Here is a 21340-nt window from a genome sequence, read left to right on the forward strand (position 1 = left end):
ATTTTATATAAATTGTCTAAAACTAATTAAGTAATGTAATTGCCTCCGTTTCTTACATGTTAATGAATACTAGGCTGCTTTTCGTAATATCATTTTTTACTGCTGGACAATGTCCGTTACCCCGATTTAGCGAGTGCTGCTCCGTCTACGACTGATTTCGATAGATTTTATAGGATCGACACTTCCAAACTTCAGCTCGGGCAAGGGAGAGGTTGCCTTTAAACAATACACTACCGGAAGAATCGCTGTCATTGGATCAGCCATTTCAAATTCTTGTCCTGCAATAAATGAATCCTGTTCGAAAATGCCCCTCTCCTATTACCGATGTGCCCGCATTTGCAATACGCCGCTCCGCACATGCCCATGACATCAGTTCACGAAGAATGCGGTCATTCTCCTTAGGCCACCATGTGACGTCACGGGGCGCTGATTCGTGGAAGTCGCAAGAGAACGCGGCGGTGCTTCCGGTTTCGGAGCAGTCAATTCGAGAGCGGAGTTGTGAGGAGCAGCCAGTTGGATTATCAAGAATACAACCGAGATGTCGGTGAACGGGAGTAAAATAAACGCTTTGTCTATCATGCAGTTAAATGAGCTGCTGGAGGACGACGAGAAACTCAACCAAATGGTCCAGGAAACAGACGAGGTAGGAAAGAGTCAAACCGTTAAGATCGAAATTTAAGAAGAACGAACTGCTGGGATCGGAATTAGATTTTTTTTTTGTTTTTGGCACAGGGAGATCGGGGGAGGCCTGCCGCGGGGGGGGGTGCTCGTCGTTCTCTTGTTTCACTGCTCTTGTTGGGCTCCAGGACAGGAAGCGCACGAACGACAACTTTTTGGTTCTTTAAAAAGTGAATTCGAGTTCTACGCCAGTACTCTAAGCTCCCCTACTAATGAGACGCACTGCGTGTTGCGGGCTGTTTGTGAAGTTGCCAGTGTTAAGTTTTTGAGGATGTTTTCCGTTTAAAAAAGTGTGTGTGTGTATATATAATATGTATTCAAATATTCCAATGTTCACCTGGCACGCTCCGGTGTTGGTTTCTATCATTGTCACCCGTGTGGGTACTGTCATTTTAAGTCTTGCTACTTTCAGACAAGCCCAATTCTTTCGGCCTTTAAAGGAGGCCCTTTTTGCGCGGAAATGACCCATTTAAGTAACCGAACGACCAACAGCTGCTGAAACTAGAAACACCCGGCAAGGATCACTGGAGCTTACCTGCGAGGCGTGACACCATTAACGGGGGGGGGGAGAAGCTGCGAGGGATGGACGCGCATGCGTCTGCCCACCTGCGCCTCTGAGCACGTGCTCGCTGACGTCACCAGCAAAACAAAGAACCCTCCGCGACCTTCAGAGACCGAGCCGCCGGGCAGAAGAGCAGACAATAGGAAAGAAAGCGGAACTCTTAAAAAAAATAAAAACGTAAAGGAATGGGGTATCAATATAGCATTTGCTCAATAGCCGTTTTTATCCAGATCGACTTACAAATAAGATCAGCTTAATCAAGTACGCGTTGGTTTTGGGGACTACAGGGCACGGTGACAAAAGTGACCCCCCCCCCCCCCCTTTCTAAGAAGAGCTTAGAAGAAAATACAAGATCGTAACTTTTTTGTAGGTTACAAAACCTTAAAAGGTCAAATCCGTTAGACAGAAATTCACAGAACAGGAGTCTTCAAACGTTTTTTAAACACCTTAAGGTAGTCAGAATTTCCAGCTAGGAGCTCCTCAAGTGAAAGGAGACTGGATTGAGATCAGCAGGCCGCTGCAGCCGAGAAGGAGCACAGAACGTCGCTGGGGTGTCCTTCTTTATAGGGGGTGACCCAACGACAAGGATTTGGACTTCATATGCACCGATCTGAAAAGAGGCCTGTGCTGGCGAACACCAAACAGGTCATTTTGAATCCTCTGCAGCGACGCATTCCAGTACTCCTGCCAGCAGAACATTACAGCAGTCCAGGGGTGACCACTCCGTCAGCTTTGGTCTGATTGTTATATAGAGTGGGGTTTCTCGGTCCATGGGTCGTGCCCCCCTTTGGGGTTTGTCACACTCATTATGCCACCCTACCCCCACTGCTCTTTGGTATTTTTAAGTTTGTCATCCTGCTTAAAACTCCTAAGGAGGGACGTCAAACCCCCCCCCCCCCGTCCTCGATTTCAATTGTGTAGCATATTGTGAATAGAACAAAGAAGCAGGCACAAAAAGAGACTTCCATATTTCTGTAAAAACTGTGTGTGTTACAGAGGAAGGTATCACCTGGAGTTGTTCCTGTCAGAACTCGATGTGAGTCCGCAAGACCACTGCAATATGATCGGCAAAGGACGGCGGGTCATCCATCGATCAGCACCCCAAGACTGCGTCCAGAGTTGGTGTGTGTGAGTGACGATGAGCCAACTCCAAACTGACGTGGGGTGCACAGTTGATGGGGTGACGAGTAGGTCCGTCTTTGCCTGCTTGAGGTGGAGAGGGCGCTCCATCATTCAGGTTGCAATATCACTGAGACAGGCAGAGATTCTTACCTGATGCCATGTTGTTCTCTGGAGGTGCTAGGTGTCACTTGATGTAAGATCCCCTGTGACTAGATGATTGATTCTAGGGAGGAGGAGGAGAGGGCCCAACATCATCTTTGGGCAGGACACTTGTCCTCACTGGGACACACGGTAACATCTGCCCAATGGGTAGGATTCTAACCACTGTAGGACAGACCCAGCGATGCCAAGGCTACAGAGGGTGGCAAGGAGGATCTGGTGGTTGAATGTGTCGAAGACCAAGGAGAGATCTAACAGGATGAGGACATACGACAGGGTTATAAGCTGCCTAAATCACTCGCTTAACCCCGTCGGTGACACTGCCAGGGTTTGATATTTTTTCTGTTAGAACTCATGACTGCTCACTCACCCTGCATATTGGCATGAGGACAATACGGCACTGTCTGGGCAAACTGCACAGAGAGGCAAGGTGCTAAAATAATTGTAGTTAAAGAACTAAAATGGCTAAAACCCTAAAATCGTCAGACTCCCCTACAAGACGCATATAGTGAGCAGCCTGCTGTGGTGGGCGATGCCTCGAGCTTTAAAGCACGTGCTGCCAGTGCTGCTTCTGTTCCTGCCATGCACTCAGTGAGGTGGACTTTACTGGACCCTGAGCCATTCAGGTAAAACAGGAAAACCTTGGCAGACGGGTGTTGGCCTAATGCCCTTATTTAATGGGGGGGGGGGTGGCAGCCATCAGTTAGTCAGGGGTGTGCCAAGTGGCCCATCCTTCTTCACCTGTTTACTTCCCTCTACCCATGGAGCTGTGGGAGGTTAAAGGTCACAAAGTGCGTCAGTGGTGGCACTTGAGCCAGCAGCCTATCAGGTGCATGTCTTTAGGCCACACTGGTTCTTGTTGTCATCATAAAAAAGCGCCGTATTGGTATGGGTGCTTCAACTTATTGGATGAATTGTTAACATTATTGAAAAAATAATATGAATAGTTTATGTGAAATAAAGAATATCAAGGCTTGATTTTAAGGCAGAAACTTGGCTGGAATCGTTTATAGTGTGTGATGGAAACCGGGGTGTCAGTGAACCCCTAAACACGATCAGACCAAGAGTCCTGGGTTCAGATAATGGAAGGTTTATTAAATTCAACCCCACCCAGTAACACAAGCACACACTTTACAGGTTTTTCTCCCCCCAGTCCCTCTCTTCTTGTTGCCCAACGTCCTCCCAGCTCCGACTCGCCTGGGTAAGCGAGTGCGGTCCCTTTAATTAACGACCAGGGAGTACTTCCGGTGCCAGGCCCGCTGCCCGATAGAAGCACTTCCGGGTCCTGTGAAAGTCCATTACACCAGGGAGCGCCCTCTTGTGGCACCCAGTGGGGCCGCTCTGCTGGACTACGTCTCCCAGCATGCCCTGCTGGCTTCTCACTGGGCAGCAATTATCTGGGGTCGCTGCCATCTACGGTGTTGGGGGAGTAAAACCCAGCGACATTTTGCGTTTTCAGTGGGTTCTGATCCCCTTCTCCTCCCCAGCTGGGATGCTTGCCGGCCTACTGGGAGTCTCCCGTCCAAGATGCCCGTCCAGCCCATGTGGCATCTGGCTTGTGCTGGAGTTTGGGGACGCAGAATTAAAGGCTGTCACTCCTGCAGTTTTCTTATTTCTCTTATGATTTTTCTGCAGGGCTGTGGGCTTATCAATATACCGTAGTGTCGACATGGAGAGGGGCTGCTGGGCGTAATTCTATTACTGATGGCAGAGAATGTCAGCGGTGTTTGTGATTATAAGAGCCTTGGTCATAATGGGAGGGTTAGTTAGTTAGTTATCCTCTCCCTGTTAGCCACATCTTTCTTTAAAGTTTACAGCAATGTGCAGTTAATGTTTTTTAATGTAGGATTATGGGTAAATGTCAAAGAGTGAAAACCGCCTGCAGTATTAATACCAGAGCTGTGGCGTATACAGGAGTGTGACTGGTCCGTTGGATGGCAGGACATGTCACTTCTTCCACATGGGCTGCAGACTGCGTTTGTTTAAAAGTCTGTTGACCTTTTTCCAAAGTCACTCCATTTATTCTCATCCATCCATCCATTTTCCAACCCACTGAATCCGAACACAGGGTCATGGGGGTCTGCTGGAGCCAATCCTAGCCAACACAGGGCACCAATCCCGGGCAGGGTGCCAACCCACCGCAGGACTCACACCCACACACCAAGCACACATTAGGGCCAATTTAGAATCGCCAATCCACCTAACCTGCATGTCTTTGGACTGTGGGAGGAAACCCACGCAGACACGGGGAGAACATGCCAACTCCACGCAGGGAGGACCCGGGAAGCAAAGACTTTGAGATGAGCTTTCAAATTCCAGCCAGCAGTTGAAAGAAAGCATCAAGGGAGGCCTCAGATTTTTTTTTACCCATCAAAAACATTTCCAGAAAATCGCATATTCAGTATTTCACTCTGCGGATAATAAAACACGCTTCATGTTTTCAGGTTATTCTGTGCTGCCGTTTCCATTACAGGCCTGTTGCTGGTTATGGGATTTTGTTTCGAGGGGCACCTCCTGGTGGGATAGGGAAGGAGTGAAAAAGTCGACACCGCATTGCATTGTGGGCCATAGCCGCCATCTTTAGAGGTCGTGCTGTTTTATTTACAACGGCCATGAAAGAGTAGTGGGTGACTGTTTTCCGATAGGGGGCGCTAGCTCCCTAGTTGCAATAAGTTCTTTTTAATTGTGGCGTATTAAGTAACCTGAACCTAAATAGATATATTATTAAAAGGCGATAACACCTCCCATAGTGATACGGCGGTAAGAAATCACATAAGAGAAAATAACTTCTCTTTCTTTAATGACGATTTACACGGCATTACAAACGGAGGAAGCCAAATGGCAATACGTTTATCAAGGTGGGCTCTTGATGTATACAGTCTGCCAATTTCTGTCGCTGCGATAGAAGGATTCTCGGGACCGGATGACGATATCCCCAATCCGTCTGTCGGCTTCGAAGACTGAGATCTGAGCAAATCCACAGGTCGTTTTCTGAAAAGCTGGCGACGATCTCCCCCGCTTTTCCTTTCGCATCTTCTACCGATTTTTAAAAAAAAATTAAAAATGGGTTCCTTCGATCAGCGACTTGGCATTCAAAGACGCACACGTGAGTGACGCACTCTTCACCGTAAGCCTCAGTCAGTCATTGAAGAGTTGGCATCGTGGATTTCTTCAGTTTTACAAGAATCTTGCTGTTCATTCGCTCGTCGCTCTTGCATTCTGACATTTGCTGAACGAGGGTAAGAATTCATCAGCAGACGAGTTAGAACAGGGGTGGGCAGCGAGGGTCCTGGAGGGCCGCACAGGCTGCAGGTTTTCATTCCAACCCAGTTGCTTAATTAGTAACCAATCCTTTCCAGTCTCGGACCCTATGTAATTTTATGGCTTGTTAGGTTCTTCTATTGTAGATTTTGTTCCTTTCCAAGGATATTATCCAAATGATTTGAGGCCTAAAATGAATAATTTTCAGTCTGTCACACTTTTCTCTCAAGTGTTTTATTAACCAAATAGAGCATGATGAATCCACACAATAGTTGGAGAACTGCTGGCTCTTTTGTCGTTTGTATCGTATTGCTAATAACAGTGAGTACAGACTTAAATAAGCAGTTAAGGGTGGGGAACCTTACCAGGTGAGACCACTAAAATGAAGCATCAAATGTCACTTGAGTAATAAGAGCTTCTTCATCAGCAATAATTGACTTGTAATTAAGGAACTGGGTTGGAACAAAAACCTGCAGCCACTGCGGCCCTCCAGGACCGACGCAGCTCACCCCTGGTGTAGAACCATCTGTTTGTTTTCTCCCGTCCCGAACTGTAGGTTTTGTCTCGTTTGTGTTTGCGTGTGTCAGGCCTCCTATGTTGTCTTTGAATAGACTTGACTTTAATAACAAGAAGGGCTTTTCATCAATTTGCAGTTTTCTAATTGAAAAGCGTCAGTCCGAAGCGAAACTGTGCAGTGGCACAAAAACAAATGTCATGACTGGCTCTGCTTCGGCCATACATGTTCAGCGGCCTACTGTAACCTTGGTCAGTAATTTTAAGGTGCAGAGTTCCTCACTTTCCAGCACTGGGGAATGCTGTGTGAATGAGAGGCTGACGCCAGTTGTGAACTGGGCTTGTCACTTTGTCCCCTTTCTGAAGGTGGTCCTAGCCACTGAGCGAGAGAACAGCTTCTCCATGAGCCCCTGCCCAAGCTGCCTGTTGAGCCCTGCTCGCTCCGACCTCCATTTCGGTAGCGCACATTTACGTTTCCTCACAAAGTTGTGTTCTTCAGGAGAGTCCTAAAATGCACTTGGGTCTTCTAAATGCCGCACCTGTGCTATGGTGGGAGCAGGGAAAGTGCCAGAAAATCCAATTCGGAGACCGTTGTCGAGTTTAAGTCTGGCCACGTTAAAAACCAGATAGCTGGACGGCTTCTGCCAGAGTTCTGATTTGTGTTTTGTAATCCTCTGGGTGCCTGTGGTGGGGTGTTGTGAAGTCGTCTTCAATGTGTTTGGTCCAAGCAGCAGGGCAGGCTCACATGCTTTCCCTTAGGGTTGTTTAGCAGATGTTCTGCATGATGTGTTACGCATTTGCACGTAATGTGTTGTCACCATGGAGGCATTTGTTTGGAAGAAAACATCAGGTGAATCGAAGATGTGGAAGATAACGTAACGTGCCGAAATTTGCTTTGTGGAGGACTGGAGCATATCCTAGCAGCTCTGGGCGCTGAACAGGGCTTACCCATATTGTCATTTGCTGGTCTTAACTTAAAATGGGCACACGAGTTCTAAAGGTCCTCGTCTGCCAGGGTCTTTACGTAACTGAGAATGTGCTCGGTTTGTAATTTTGCTTGCAAAGACCAAGAAAGGTGAAACGTTAAACTTGGACTGAATTGCAAGGAAGTGTGGAAGTCTGTGAGTTTGGATTCTCGGCCTGTACACACATTCCTGTAGTCGGCTGCAATTCATTACTAGTTTAGTGTTGACAGGGGGCACTGGAGGCCAGGGTTAAAAATGAGGGAGGGGGGCGCATTGGCCTTCCCAAAACGGGGCCGCGCACCCGGATGTGTCAAAATCTGAATTGGCGGCGGCGTTGGAAGACTCTGCCTTCAGTAATTTGCTGGGACCCGTCATGCTGTGATTTGACGAAAGTGTGCTGCGAGACCACCGACACCTCACTCCTGTAGCCATGGAAACGCGACGAGGAGTGTTCGTTCAGTGGCTTTGTATCAAATGTGTATGAAGAGCAGCCGTACGTAATGGACTGCATATTGAACCTTGTGGAGTTGATCAGTTTATTTAGTGCCTTTTGTGCGTCAGGCCGTTACAAACCGCTTGTGTAACGAGGTTGTAGATTTTTTGTTTATTGCTGATTACAGTGTGTAGGGCACAACAAACACACATTTATTTGTTCCTTTTGCATTTTTATTTTATGTAGGACCTTTTTAGTTGGATCTTTAGTGTGGGGAAAAATTATAATATGGAATTAAACATAATCGTTATCCGTGTACTTTTGTAACAAACTGTGCCTCGTCCAGGTGAACTGCATTAAGTGTCCACAGCAGAGCAAATGAGGACCCGCTGATGTTCAGGTAGAGAGTGAGACCCCACTATGTCTGGGCTAGGGGAGGAAACCCAAAAAACAAGGGGACCACGTAAACCCCACAGCAGGGATGAGTTGGCCGTGGAGCTGTGAGGTGGGGCATGTTGGTGCAGGCTGCTTGAGTGACCCCCCCAGGGGTTGTATGGGCTGAACTTTGTTATTGTATCACATAAGCCCCCCGCACTTACTTAAGACCAACTCTGGCCAAGGGGCTCAGCGTCAAAAAAGGAAAACCAAAAGGTCCCAAGTTCAGAGTGGCAAGCGACACTTAGGCGATGGTATCACCTTCTCATTATATGTGAGTGTATATACAGGGGGGGACAAAAGTAGGTTTACAGTTAATAAGTAATGTATTAGTATTTATTAATTACCAGTAATGGCGCACTGCACGATAACGTACAGTGAATACACTTGACTTGAGCATTCATAGTATTCGTCCTCTTTCTCTGTACGTTTACCATTCGTTTGCTCAGAGGTTGATGCGCTTGCTGTTTCCTGAGCAGCTCTTCTTTACTCCACCCTAGTGGCCCGCTGCTTCTCTTTCGTCTGCATATTTTCGCATTAAAACTGATTGTTTTTGTGTTTCAGTTACTTAGTACGTTTTCTTTAATCTTTCACTTAATCTGGCACTTAAGTCTTCAATCTGCCTCAAGAATGATTAGTGAAGGTGGTAGGGAGTGAGAACGGCGCCTGTACGCATGCACCGCACTGCTGCGCGCTGCCAAGAGTTGATTCTACAATAAAAGCCGATAGTAGATGTCACATAGTATATGTGTACCAAATTTCAAGTCAATAGGTAAAACGGTTTGCGAGCTACAGGTGATTTAAAATCATTGACAGACAAACGAACAGCCACGGTAGCGTATTATAGAAGAAGGTTGTATTCTTTGTCTTATTTGTTGTTGGCTTATTATACCAATCATAATTTCCATGTCTTTTTCCAGATGAACAGCTGTAAACTTGTGTGTGTGTATATATGTATGTATATATCTATACTAATAAAAGGCAAAGCCCTCACTGACTGATTCACTCACTCACTGACTGACTGACTGACTCATCACTAATTCTCCAACTTCCCGTGTAGGTGGAAGGCTGAAATTTGGCAGGCTCATTCCTTACAGCTTACTTACAAAAGTTAGGCAGGTTTCATTTCGAAATTCTACGCGTAATGGTCATAACTGGAATCTATTATAAAAGAAAATTTTGGAAGGAGATGAGACGTGACTTTCTTAGAAAGACACTTTCACGTGCTGTGAGACGAGACTTTGTGCCAAGAGATTTAACCACAACCAGGACCGGAAATAAAAGACAAAGAGTAGATGACAAAGTCGAACGTTGTAAAGAATTCACAAACGTTGGCGCGATACACATGCAGAGCAGGTTAGAGATAATGAAAGTACGAAAATTCGAAAGCCTCAAAAAAAATGATAGTAGAGATCGCATTAGTGCAAACAATCGGAAATTATTACTTGGTGAAATAACGACGAAAAGAGATTGAATATATTGTTTGGATTTAAAGTTTAAGTCGGAGACTTGTAGATCGTCTAATTTGTGTTGCCATCAGGGAGAAGATAGATAGATAGATACTTTATTAATCCCGATGGGAAATGTCGTGTTTCTTCCCAATGAAGAGGCATATCCACGAGAATTAAAAGATTTGTTGTTTGGTGAAAGTGAAATCCCACGAGAGGAAATTTCAAGCACGCACACGGTTCAGTCACCTCTCATTTGTGTGAATGCTATTGTCTGACACAGTTCGTGTAGAGAGAAAGAAACGATATTCACTCACAGGCAGTTATACGTTGTTTGTCACGATGTAATTCATAGCACGGAATCAAAATTCAATGCGATATTGACGAAAAGGTACAAGCGAAAAGAGATCAAATATATGGACACAGGTGATAGGACAGAAGTGCGCCAGCAGCTGATCGAGCAAAGAGGAGGTCAATAAAAACGGTCTTTGTTTCCCATTGTATCACCGTTTTTAAGAGGGGGTTTTGGAGGAGTGACCACGTCTTCTAGAGGTGCGTTCAGCCCCCCTCTTCACAACAAGAGTGACAGAGATGTGAAATGGCTGGGGCGTAGCGCAGGCCGGGGGTTATGGGGGTGGGCGATTGAAGCCCCCTAGTGTGTTTATATATGTGTATGTGTGTATGCATACTGTATTTTCTCATACATTTTCTCAGACCCTCCCCACCAGTGCTGCACACCAAAACACGGTGGACGCGTCTCTCAAGGGTTGCTTGTCTGTCGCCGAGGTGACCACAGGTTCGCAGCACTGCTGAGGCCTTCGCAAGTTTGCAGCCTGCCCGCGTAACACATCTGTCACCCGATGGTTGATGTGAGGAGCGTTTTAACCCGTCGCTGACCTGGCCCCCTCACTGCTTGTGTGCTGTGTCTGTGTGTATTGCGGTAGTTCAGTAATTACCCCGATTGTTCTTGTTTTGATTAACAATAAAGTGTGTTTTCTGGAAGCGTTTGCCTCTTCTCTCAGGTGCAGGACGGTGACTCGCGTGTCACAATATGAATAAATGTACTGTGTGTGTGGGTGTAAGTGCACTTGCAATACACAAACACATTTCCTCGTGTTGTCTTGCTCTGGTGTTGTGTCTTGGATTTTTGGACAACTGTGATGATAACCTTAATTAATTCCATCTCAAAAGAGATTCCGATTTCATCTTGAACTTGTTCTGGGGGTTTTTTAGACTATAAATTTGTTAATGTTTGCATTTCAAAAAAGTGTGGACTGCGTATATCATAGTTTAAAACAAAAATAAATAAAACACACTTGTAAGGAGAGCTCCCTGAACACGCCAGATTTTGAGATCTCTGGTCTTATTTCCTCAATCCTTATTAAGACGGCACTTCTGTTTTTGTTCTCCATTAGTGGAATTGCCATGGTGATACTTTTGTGGTCTACTTTTGACTTTGTCGAGGCTGCTTTCACAGCAACTGGTAACTGCTACAAATGTAATTAACGCTTTATCTCTTCGTGAAGTTTGGAGAAGGCCTCCCAGGCTGTTCTTTAAAGGTCAATATTCAGAGTATAAGGCTGGCATATGGCAGAACAAAAACCGAATGGAGCAGCAGTGGGACGTAATTTAAGGTTTGGATATTAATCGTGAGAACGCAAAAACAAATCCGTCAGTTCAAATCAAATTATCAGAATTTGGCAATTTTATTTTATTTTAGTAAAAACATGCCATTAGATGCAGATATCGGCCTACAGTTTTTCCTTGTTAAACTTGTGTGGGTTGTGTGCTGAACACCTCAGACGTTGTCCACTCCATGTTTTTTCTCTCCTCCTTCAGCTGTCATTTGGTTTTATAGTAAGTTACACTGCTTTGCCGTTTTCTGTTCCTCTCTCAAGCTTTAGTTTGTAATTGAACGACTGGTCCCCCTTGATCCCGAGGCGGGTGACACTCAGAGTTTTTAGGTCCGTTGTGACTTACAGATCAGCGGGACTGCACTTGAGCGTCCTCACGGCCTCTGAGCTCCCACCCGTGTTTATTTTGTCAACACCAGCTGTGGAGTTTCTTTGCCTCCAGACAAATGGCGAGTGTCGACATACTGTAGGTGCAGCCTTTTCATTTATTCCCCTCCACCCCCCCAGTTGGCATGACTCAACAGAGCTGCTGCAAAATAGATAAGGTGGGGTGGGGGGGAGAAAAACGAGCTTTGTCATAGAAGTGGAAGTCGCGATTCTCAAGCCAGGGCACCAAAGCCGGTGCACGTCCTTAACACGAGATTTAAATTTGAAAAGGAATTGCTAGAGCTGTAGTTAAAACACGTTTGGTTACATATTGAAGAGATGTTTGCTTTTGGAATATGAAACACTTGGGCCGTCAATGAGTCACTGATAGATAAATAAATAAATAAATAAATACAGAAGACCTGAAAGAATTGTGTTTATCTTACAGGCACACGGGTAGCATAATATGGCCGTGTAAATGGGAAGAACTGACGTTCTTGTATTGTGACCGTCCAGGTTTGTAACTTATAGAAGATCCTTCCATCCATTTTCCAACCCGCTGAATCCGAACACAGGGTCACGGGGGTCTGCTGGAGCCAATCCCAGCCAACACAGGGCACAAGGCAGGAACCAATCCCAGGCATGGTGCCAACCACTTATAGAAGATCCTCAACTTAAATTAGTTTGCTTTTTCTGTTAAAAAATAAATGTACGTGTTTTAATGCGGGCAGCGCTGTGGCGCAGTGGGTAACGCTGCTGCCTCACAATAAGCTTCCCGGGTCCTCCCTGCGTGGAGTTTGCATGTTCTCCCCGTGTCTATCTGCTTTTCCTCCCACAGTGCCATGCAGGTTGGGTGCATTGGCAATCCTAAATTGTCCCTAGTGTGTGCTTGGTGTGGGTGTGTGTGCCCTGCGGTGGGCTGGCACCCTGCCCAGGGTTTGTTTCCTGCCTTGCGCCCTGTGTTGGCTGGGATTGGCTCCAGCAGACCCCTGTGACCCTGTGTTGGGATATAGCGGGTTGGATAATGGATGGACGGATGTTTTAATGCAGTCATGTTTATCATGGCACCAGGACATGACGTGTTGAATGTTAGTTTTGACAACAATACTAAAGTTCTGTTAGGCTTAATAAAGCGCAAGAAAAGGAGAGTCGGCACAGAACTAGTCTCAAAACCCACACAGCTTAAAGGCGTATGGAAAATGTGGCCAATTTATACAGATGAACAGTCCGTGTTTAGGAAAATTCACATGCCTGCATGCTGGGGAGAAGTGGTGGTGGGCAGTGCCAGGGCTGCACACTCCGCATGTACGTACTGTAGGTCTGTCACTGGGGTGGGAACTGCCGGTCTCATGGTGCTTGGCGTCCAACAGGAAAATCCTGCCTGTTCTTGTGTTAGGGACGCCACATTGCAATATTGTTATGATTCTTGCAGTAGAGGAGTTCAATTCTGACGTTGTACGCAGTTATTAATGATCCGTGATAAGTGGCAGTTTGCTCATTTGTGTCATCTGGCTAAAGTTGAAAATCCATTCTCCGTAGGCAAAGCTGTCCACGTGTTACACCTGACTGGAGAAATCCGTGGCTTAATCTGTTTGGTTATAGGAGTGTCCTTTTCTTTGGTTTAACTCGGCAATTTCCACAGCAAGACTGGGAATTGACTGGGAAAGAACACACACACACACACACTGGTACATAATGTGACCTTTGCCATCATGGAGACCTTGAGACAAGTCTGCGTAGTGACACGGTTTGTTTTAAAGTGAAACATCTGAATGTTTCCTATATATTCACACGTGCACTGGAATGGTCTGTGGCTGCGCATTTGTTGCTGTAAAGTATGTGTGGAGCGTTAACCTGCCATTCTCTCTCAATATTAAATGAATAAGCCACATCTCGTAGCCAGCACTCCGATGTAGACTAGACCCCCTAGTAGTCCATGACCGAGACGGGACGAGCAGCAAATGAGGACTAACAACAGTTTCTGGCTGTTAAGACAAAGTGCATCAATTCTGAAACACAATGTGCAGTTTATAGAAATGTTCTTAAATACCGTCATTAAAACCATAATTAGTGTTGTGAGGTCATTCTTAAAAGATTAAAACAAAAAAAAAAAACCGTTGTCACACCCGCCTGCTTCAGGGTTGACCACCTGCACTGCCACCCTGAGTCAGGGGATGGCGCTGCCTCCTAACGCCTCTCCTGTCCTTCCGTCTGCAGGTGTGGACCGTCGTGGCCCAGCGATGCATGACGTCACCTCTGGATTTCCGAAGTCCGCTCCCCATTCCTTCCACCTCCTCGCCCTTGTAACTCGTCTATAAAGACGTCCTTTTCTTTTTTTTCTGTGAAAACGTTTTCTTCCAACTTTACCCTATGTGGGGATAACCTTTCAGTGACCCTTCCCCTTTGTTTGTGATTCCTTATAATAATTCTTCACATTAATGTAGCACTTTCCTCACCTCCAGGAGGACCCGGGATGCAAACCCATGATCTCCTTACTGCAAGTCCAGAGCTCGGAGTTCTTCCTCCAAAGCCACTCAAACACAAGCGTTCTATCCATAAATGTTTCCGCTTCACCGATATTGGCTATTCCAGCAACATAAACTAGACGACAACATCGGCCCGTTTACTGCTTCCTCACGCTTGTTCATTCACGTTTATCTACCTAAGCCTGTTCTTCCTTCCTCGGCGATGCTTCAGGCACAAACGTCAATGCTCGCAGCAGAACACAGCCTCCCCGACCTTTTCGCTTGCTCGTTCCCTCGCGGAATCGCATCTCAAATGACGGCGGTTATTTCAAGTCAAGAGTATTTATTGTCATTTCATCCATATACAGCAGTACAGCATACAGTGAAACGAAACAACGTTCCTCCAGGACCATGATGCAACATAAAACACAAGACAATGAAGAATCCACGACACACAATACATAACAAGGTGCATGTGAGCCAAATGTGCAACACTGCAGAACTGAACACATATGTCAGATATCAGTCCGGTCCATGAGTGTTCAGGAGTCTGACTGCTTGGGGGAAGAAACTGTGACACATTCTGGAGGTGAGGGCCCGAATGCTTCGCTACCTTTTTCCCAATGGCAGGAGTGTATGAATGTGAGGGGTGTGTTGGATCATTCACAATGCTGGTGGCTTTGCGGATGCAGCGTGTGGTGTGAATGTCCAAGATGGAGGGAAGAGAGACACCGATGGTCTTCTCAGCTGTCTTCACTATCTGTTGTAGGGCTAGACCATGCAATTTCCAAACCAGACAGTGATGCAGTTGCTCAGGATGCTCTCTATGGTTCCTCTATAGAATGTTGTTAGAGTAGCTGGTGGAAGATGGGCTTTCCTCAGCCTACGCAGGAAGTATAGCCGCTGCTGGGCTTACTTGGCTAAAGAGCTGGTGTTGTGGGACCAGGTGAGGTTCTCTACAAGGTGGACACCCAGGAATTTGGTGCTGTTGACGACCTCCACAGTTGAGCCGTCAATGTTCAGTGGCAGATGGTCACTCTCGGCACAAATTCTCTTGCTTTTAGGAAACCCCTCTTTTTTTTTTCCCCCCTTGCAGACTACATCCTAGATAATATGGCATGCTGTTTATTTCTTATCATTCAGTTCTTTAAGGAGTTCTTTGTGGTTTACCCAGCAGGCCATGTGCTCCTCTAATAGACAGTGGGATTTTGTTGACCTGTGTGGGCGTTTTAGGGAGTTTCTTCCAGATGTGTGTAAAATAAAGCCCCTGTAAAACGCATTATTAACCCGCGTTCTGCTTGGCGAGTCTCTCCGTTTTATAAAGGGGGAGGCACCCTGCGGTTTCTGAACTGTTTTCAATTTGGCGTCAAGGTACAGACGCTAATGAAAGCCAGATTTGGGAAGGGTCTGGCTAAGGGGATTGTTGTGGCCTGCGCAGTAGGGACAGGAAAATCCTTTAAGCTTTTGGTTGCTAGAAATAATTGCAATAGCTGGCCTACTGTGTGAGCAGGGCAGGGCGGGGGGGGGCACACACAAGAAATTGAACTCTGCTTTAGAACGATGGTCTTTGTTCTTTTTTTTTGTTATTTGTTTTGAGGTGAATTACCCAAATGAGATCATACTTTATAGTGGAGCTCGGTTTCTGTTAACTCTGCTTTGTAGATGCACTCTTAGCCATAAACGTTTAAAAATTAGGCCTAAGTAAATGTGTCGGCACTGGTAGTGCATTTTTTCCAAAAATGTTTTCTTTATAAATTATGTATTTGACTTATTTGTTGTTTAAGAAATGGAGAATTTTGGCTTTATTGCAGAGCTCAAAGTGTCCGTGTGTTATCGTGGTATTTCCATTTACCTCTTTTCTTTAGGGTTGAGTGTACTCGTCAAGTTCATTATCAGATTGGTCTACTGTTGTACTTTAGGGTTAACACACACATACATAAATATACGCAGTCACGCAGACCCTAACTACAAAGGTGCCGTATGAAAGACGTATACACAGCATGTTATTCACACAAATACATCATGAATAACACGTGCAGTGTCCGCTCACCATAGTACTCCAAGAGACGTACTTCTCATAGACGCGAGTAACGTTCAATGTCTTATTGTATCTCAGACTTAAATATTACTTTTGGTCTACAAGAATATATACAAACATACAAAGACTCAACATCCTTGGGTAGAGGCCATCAGCCAGTGAATATCTTACTTTAACGCACTGTTCATTAATAGACAGAGCTGTTCGTCCGCAGATTGATAAACCTCGCAGTTCAGATCATCTGGCACTTCCTACTGCTCCAGGTGCTCTAAGAAATGTAACTTATTACGGTTCCAGCAGACCCCCGTGACCCTGTGTTAGGATATAGCAGGTTGGAGAATGACTGACTGACTGACTTCAATCACTCTAAATATGAAGACAAAATTATAGAAGGTTACAAGCAACGAGGTATTTATTAAAGAACGATGGTACCAGAAGAGAAAAGCATAAAAGAAAATGTGGATAGCAAAGTCTGGATGTATCTAATCTTTACATGTGTGTGAATGAGAGGAAGATCAGTGGAATGGTGAAGATGCAGGGAGTAGAGTTGGTGAAGGTGGAGGAGTTTAAATACTTAGGATCATCAGTACAGAATAATGGGGATTGTGGAGGAGAGGTGAAGAAGAGAGTGCAGGCAGGGTGGAGAAGAGTGTCAGGAGTGATTTGACACACACGGGTATCAGCAAGAGTGAAAGGGAAGGTCTACAGGACAGTAGTGAGACCAGCTATGTTATATGGGATGGAGACGGTGACACTGACCAGAAAGCAGGAGACAGCATCTTTAATTCTGCTACCTCCAGCTCTAAGATTCGCACTGGGTGTGACGAGGATTAGAAATGAGGACATTAGAGGGTCAACTCAAGTTGGACGGTTGGGAGACAAAGTCAGAGAGGCGAGATTGCATTGGTTTGGACATGTGCAGAGGAGAGATGCTGGGTATATTGGGAGAAGGATGCTAAGGATAGAGCTGCCAGGCAAGAGGAGAAGAGGAAGGCCTAAGAGAAGGTTTATGGATGTGCTGAAAGAGGACATGCAGGTGATGGGTGTAACAGAACAAGATGATGAGGACAAAAAGATATGGAAGAAGATGATCCGCTGTGGCAACTGCAAACGGGAGCAGCCGAAAGAAGAAGAAGCTTACGAAAAGTTAAACGATGACAAGGATGGTTTGTGATGTCTCAGTCGTCGTTGTTCATGGGATGCTTTTCTGACAATCAGATGGAAATGGCCACACTTTGCTGGCGCTCTGTTCTGACGTTGCTCTGTTCTCTTCTCCCGACGTCTTTGTCTGCTTCTGCTGATGTCATTCTTCAGCCGAAGCACATTTATTATAAAATTCTACTGGGTTTTGCAAGATGTGATTATTAGATATTCCAATTGGCTGGCTGTCAGTGTGATGAATGAATTCACTTGTCCGTTTTCCCAAGCAATAAAACTTCTGATGTTGCGTAGTACTACTGGCATGTCTTCCTTTCCCAGATCTCAGGTTTTAAAGTCCTCAATAGCCTGAGGCATCTCTTGAATTGCTGGTCATTTTCAAACAAATGGTACTGTGATTTAGTATTAAGTTCATCTGTTTTGTCTTATAATGAAAATATAGTTCAAAATTTACAGATTTTGTACCCCACAACAGTCAGTCTTCTTGTGGATGTAGGAACCTTTTGAACAAGTACTAAGTTTTGGATTGATGTTCTTTGTTTGATGTGTAGTAGCCATTTTTCTTTTCTTTTTCTTAAACAAATGAAGATTGTGTAATTGCGAGTCAGCAGGTCACCCTGATTGTGACTCGTGCCTTGGGTACACGTCGAGAATGACCAGATGAATAAGTTCAGTAGGTACTTGAAGAAATGGAATCGTGCCCAGCCTGCTCTCACTTTCTGCTGTCTTTAAACTGTTGGTGCCACTGATGTGACGGGCAGCACCGTAGCAGTGTGGCAGCCCTGCTGTGATTTGACGCCAGTAGGCGCTGGTGGGCACTGACCTTGATGAGGTTCCGTCCTCGAAGCTCAGTGACGGAGGTTACTGTTTGCTGTTGGTGTTTTCTGTGCTCACTTCCTCCTTCAGCCCTTCCTTTGTACCACCTGTGCGCTCTTTATACAACAGGGCACCTGGAGGAGGAGGAGGAGGAGGAGGCTTTGAGTGAGCAGCTCTTGTGGTCACCATGCTGTGAAAAGACAACCACTCTGACTGCAGTGCAGAACATACTAATGTCTTGTTTTGTAGCTCCTGCGTAATACGGGTACAGTTGGTGGGGAGTAATAATCTAAACTGTTGTACTTGATATAATTGTTTGTTTAAACTGTTATGAGAATTTTGCAGGTATGGAGTACAGAAGTTTCAAGGTAAGGTTGTTCTCCTGCTCCGTTTGGCCCTTTAACCTGAAAATTTCTCCAGGAGTGCTGCACAGTGACCCTGCACTTAGACCTCCAAAGGTGATGTGAAAAGACAAAGTACTCCCTAATCATGGCGCAGTAGAGTGACCGCACGTGGCTCTCTGATTAGCACCACGACAATAAGGACACAGCGACTGATCGGTGCCCTCTAGTGGTTGGAACTGTTAGCTTTTTGAACACGTTTTCCTTCTCTGGAGAGTCTTTGAGTTTCACCATGTGCTTGCCTTCATTTAGGTGTCAACGCCGTACACAGTAATAATTTACTGCTTGGCTATTAAATTTGTTAATTTATGTAAGCGCTTTGTGCCTGTACTCGCTGAAGAGTGCTGTGTAAAAGTGACTTGAAGATGAGTAGCAAAGGCTGGCATTTTCTAGAATAATAATAATTATTATTTACATTTATATAGCACTTTTCTCACTACTCAAAGCGCTCAGCAATTGCAGGTTAAGGGCCTTCCTTGCTCAAGGGCCCAACAGAGCAGAGTCCCTATTGGCATTTACGGGATTCGAACCGGCAACCTTCTGATTGCCAGTGCAGATCCCCAGCCTCAGAGCCACCACTCTGCCCTGAATATGAGTAGCAGGATCGAGGTCGGCTCACTAGAGATGGTGCGGATACTTAAGAGTAAAGCCAGAGGACCTGTAATGCACCTCACTCTGCGTGACAGTCTCGCCATTAGGTCGGTTACACCAACAGTTACTCCTAGACAAAAGCCGACATGTTATGTTAATTATTCAGAAAAAAAGAATTTCAAGAAATGCTACTTGGCCTACTTCATACTTCTAGCAATGCGCCTGGGGCTGGGGCCATTCTTTTTATCTTTCGACAAGTCGGGCGTTTTTAGGAGGGTTGCTGTTTTGTCGCAGTATTTCGTGAGCGTGTGTTAAAAGTCAAATTGGGACGTATTGGGTCTGCCTGTGCACCGTGGGAGGCCAGACTGTGGAGTTACACAATTCCCATTTGACCAACTGTCTGGTTTCAAATCTGACTCCTCGTGCGTTTGGCCTGTTAATGCTGAGCTGAGGGATTGTGTTTGGTTACCGAGTTTATAAACTGTGGAAAAATGGAATTCGGTAGTAGCTGCCCTTACCTTGTTATATTCAAACTTGCTCATTTAAATTAGTAATGTATAAGCATGACAAAATAGTCCATCCATCCATTATCTAACCTGCTTTATCCTAACACAGGGTCACAGGGGTCTGCTGGAGCCAGTCCCAGCCAGCACAGGGCGCAAGGCAGGAAACAAACCCCGGGCAGGGTGCCAGCCCATCACAGGGCACACACACACACGGGACAATGTAGGATCGCCAATGCACCTGACCTGCATGTCTTTGGACTGTGGGAGGAAACCCACGCAGACACGGTGAGAACATGCAAACTCATCGCAGGGAGGACCCGGGAAGTGAACCCAGGTCTCCTGTGAGGCAGCAGCGCTACCACTGTGCCACCGTGTCGCCATGACAAGAGTCACTTTTGAAAATATTTTCATTTATTTTGTATTGTGATTTACAGGGGGGTGCCACCCTAACTCCCGGGTTCAAAACAAAGAGATGCATTTCAAAGTACTCCCTTAGTATAATAAAGTATCTATCTATATCTATCTATGTATCTAATCTGTTATATATACAGTATACCTGTTTGTCTCCACTCTTCTCTGCACTGCACTGCTACTTCTCCAAGGCGAGTTTTGCCCCTCTTCTCTCCTGGACAAGGCAATGCGACCCCTTTTATGGCAGACCCTGAACCACTTCTGGTATCCTGAAACTGAGCCTTAGTTGGGAGCACTTCTGGGTACGTTTGAAGTAGGGCTGTCTAGTCCCTTCAACACCCCCTATGGCAGTGGTTCCCAACCTTTTTGACACCAAGGACCGCTTTTATACAAGCAAATTTTTCCAGGGACTGGTGGGGAGGGGGATACGGGGAAGGTTCATAGGGCAGTTTTATACACAATATACTTTACATTTCTATTATTATCTTCTGCTATAATACGCTACCGTGGCTGTTCGTTTGTCTGTCCAGGATTTTAAATCACCTGTAGCTCGCAAACTGTTTGAACTATTGACCTGAAATTTGGTACACATATACTACGTGACACCTACTATCCGCTTTAGGGGTGTTGATTTTATTACTCTTTTTATTTTTATTTTATTTTATTGTAGAATCGACTCTGAGCAGCGTGCAGCAGGGCAACCGTGCGGCGCATGTGTACGGGCGCCGTTCTCATTCCCTACCACCTTCGCTAATCATTCTTGAGGCAGAGTGAAGACCTAAGTGCCAGATTAAGTGAAAGGTTAAAGAAAACGTACTAAGTAATTACAACACAAAAACTAACTTAATCAGTTTTAACGCAGAAAGATGTCGATGAAAGAGAAGCAGCAGGCCGCTAGGGTGGAGTAAAGAAGAGCTGCTCAGGAAGTAGCAAGCACATCAACCTCTGAGCAAACGAATGGTAAACGTACAGAAAAAGAGGACGAAAACTATGAATGCTCAAGTTGAGTGTATTCGTGCAGTGTGCTGTTACTGGTTAAGTTATAATATCGTATTAGAAATTTATACATCTGACCATAATGCAGAATCAGTGGGAGCCCTGAGCTTGTTTTCCTGCAACGAGACGATCCCATCTGGGGATGATGGAAGACAGTGACATGTGAAGTGTGTTGCTTATGTTCAGTCTACTCCGTAATCTCGTTTTGGTAGCTGTGACTGCAGACAAAGATAAGATGTTGGAAATGGAAGCAGACTTTTCAGTGCCTTTGTGGCAACCTCAGGATATTCCGCCTTGACTGTAATTCAAAACGTACGGAGATTTGAAGTTGTCTCAAACATACTTTTAAGGCCACCATCATTTGCAACCTCAAGCAGTTGAT

The 21340-nt window shown here is 45.5% G+C and overlaps 1 protein-coding gene across 1 annotated transcript in view; it reads left to right on the forward strand.

The window, feature by feature from the left end:
• Positions 1-455: 455 nt before the first annotated feature.
• Positions 456-21340, forward strand: part of vps37ba (VPS37B subunit of ESCRT-I a) — a 51870-nt gene continuing 30985 nt past the window's right edge. The window contains exon 1 of the mRNA XM_051921109.1: positions 456-643. Coding sequence (XP_051777069.1) covers positions 539-643 — 105 coding nt within the window. The 5' untranslated portion in view covers positions 456-538. The remainder of the gene's footprint in view (positions 644-21340) is intronic.

This window comes from Erpetoichthys calabaricus, chromosome 18, assembly GCF_900747795.2.
Source record: "Erpetoichthys calabaricus chromosome 18, fErpCal1.3, whole genome shotgun sequence".
Taxonomy (NCBI): domain Eukaryota; kingdom Metazoa; phylum Chordata; class Cladistia; order Polypteriformes; family Polypteridae; genus Erpetoichthys; species Erpetoichthys calabaricus.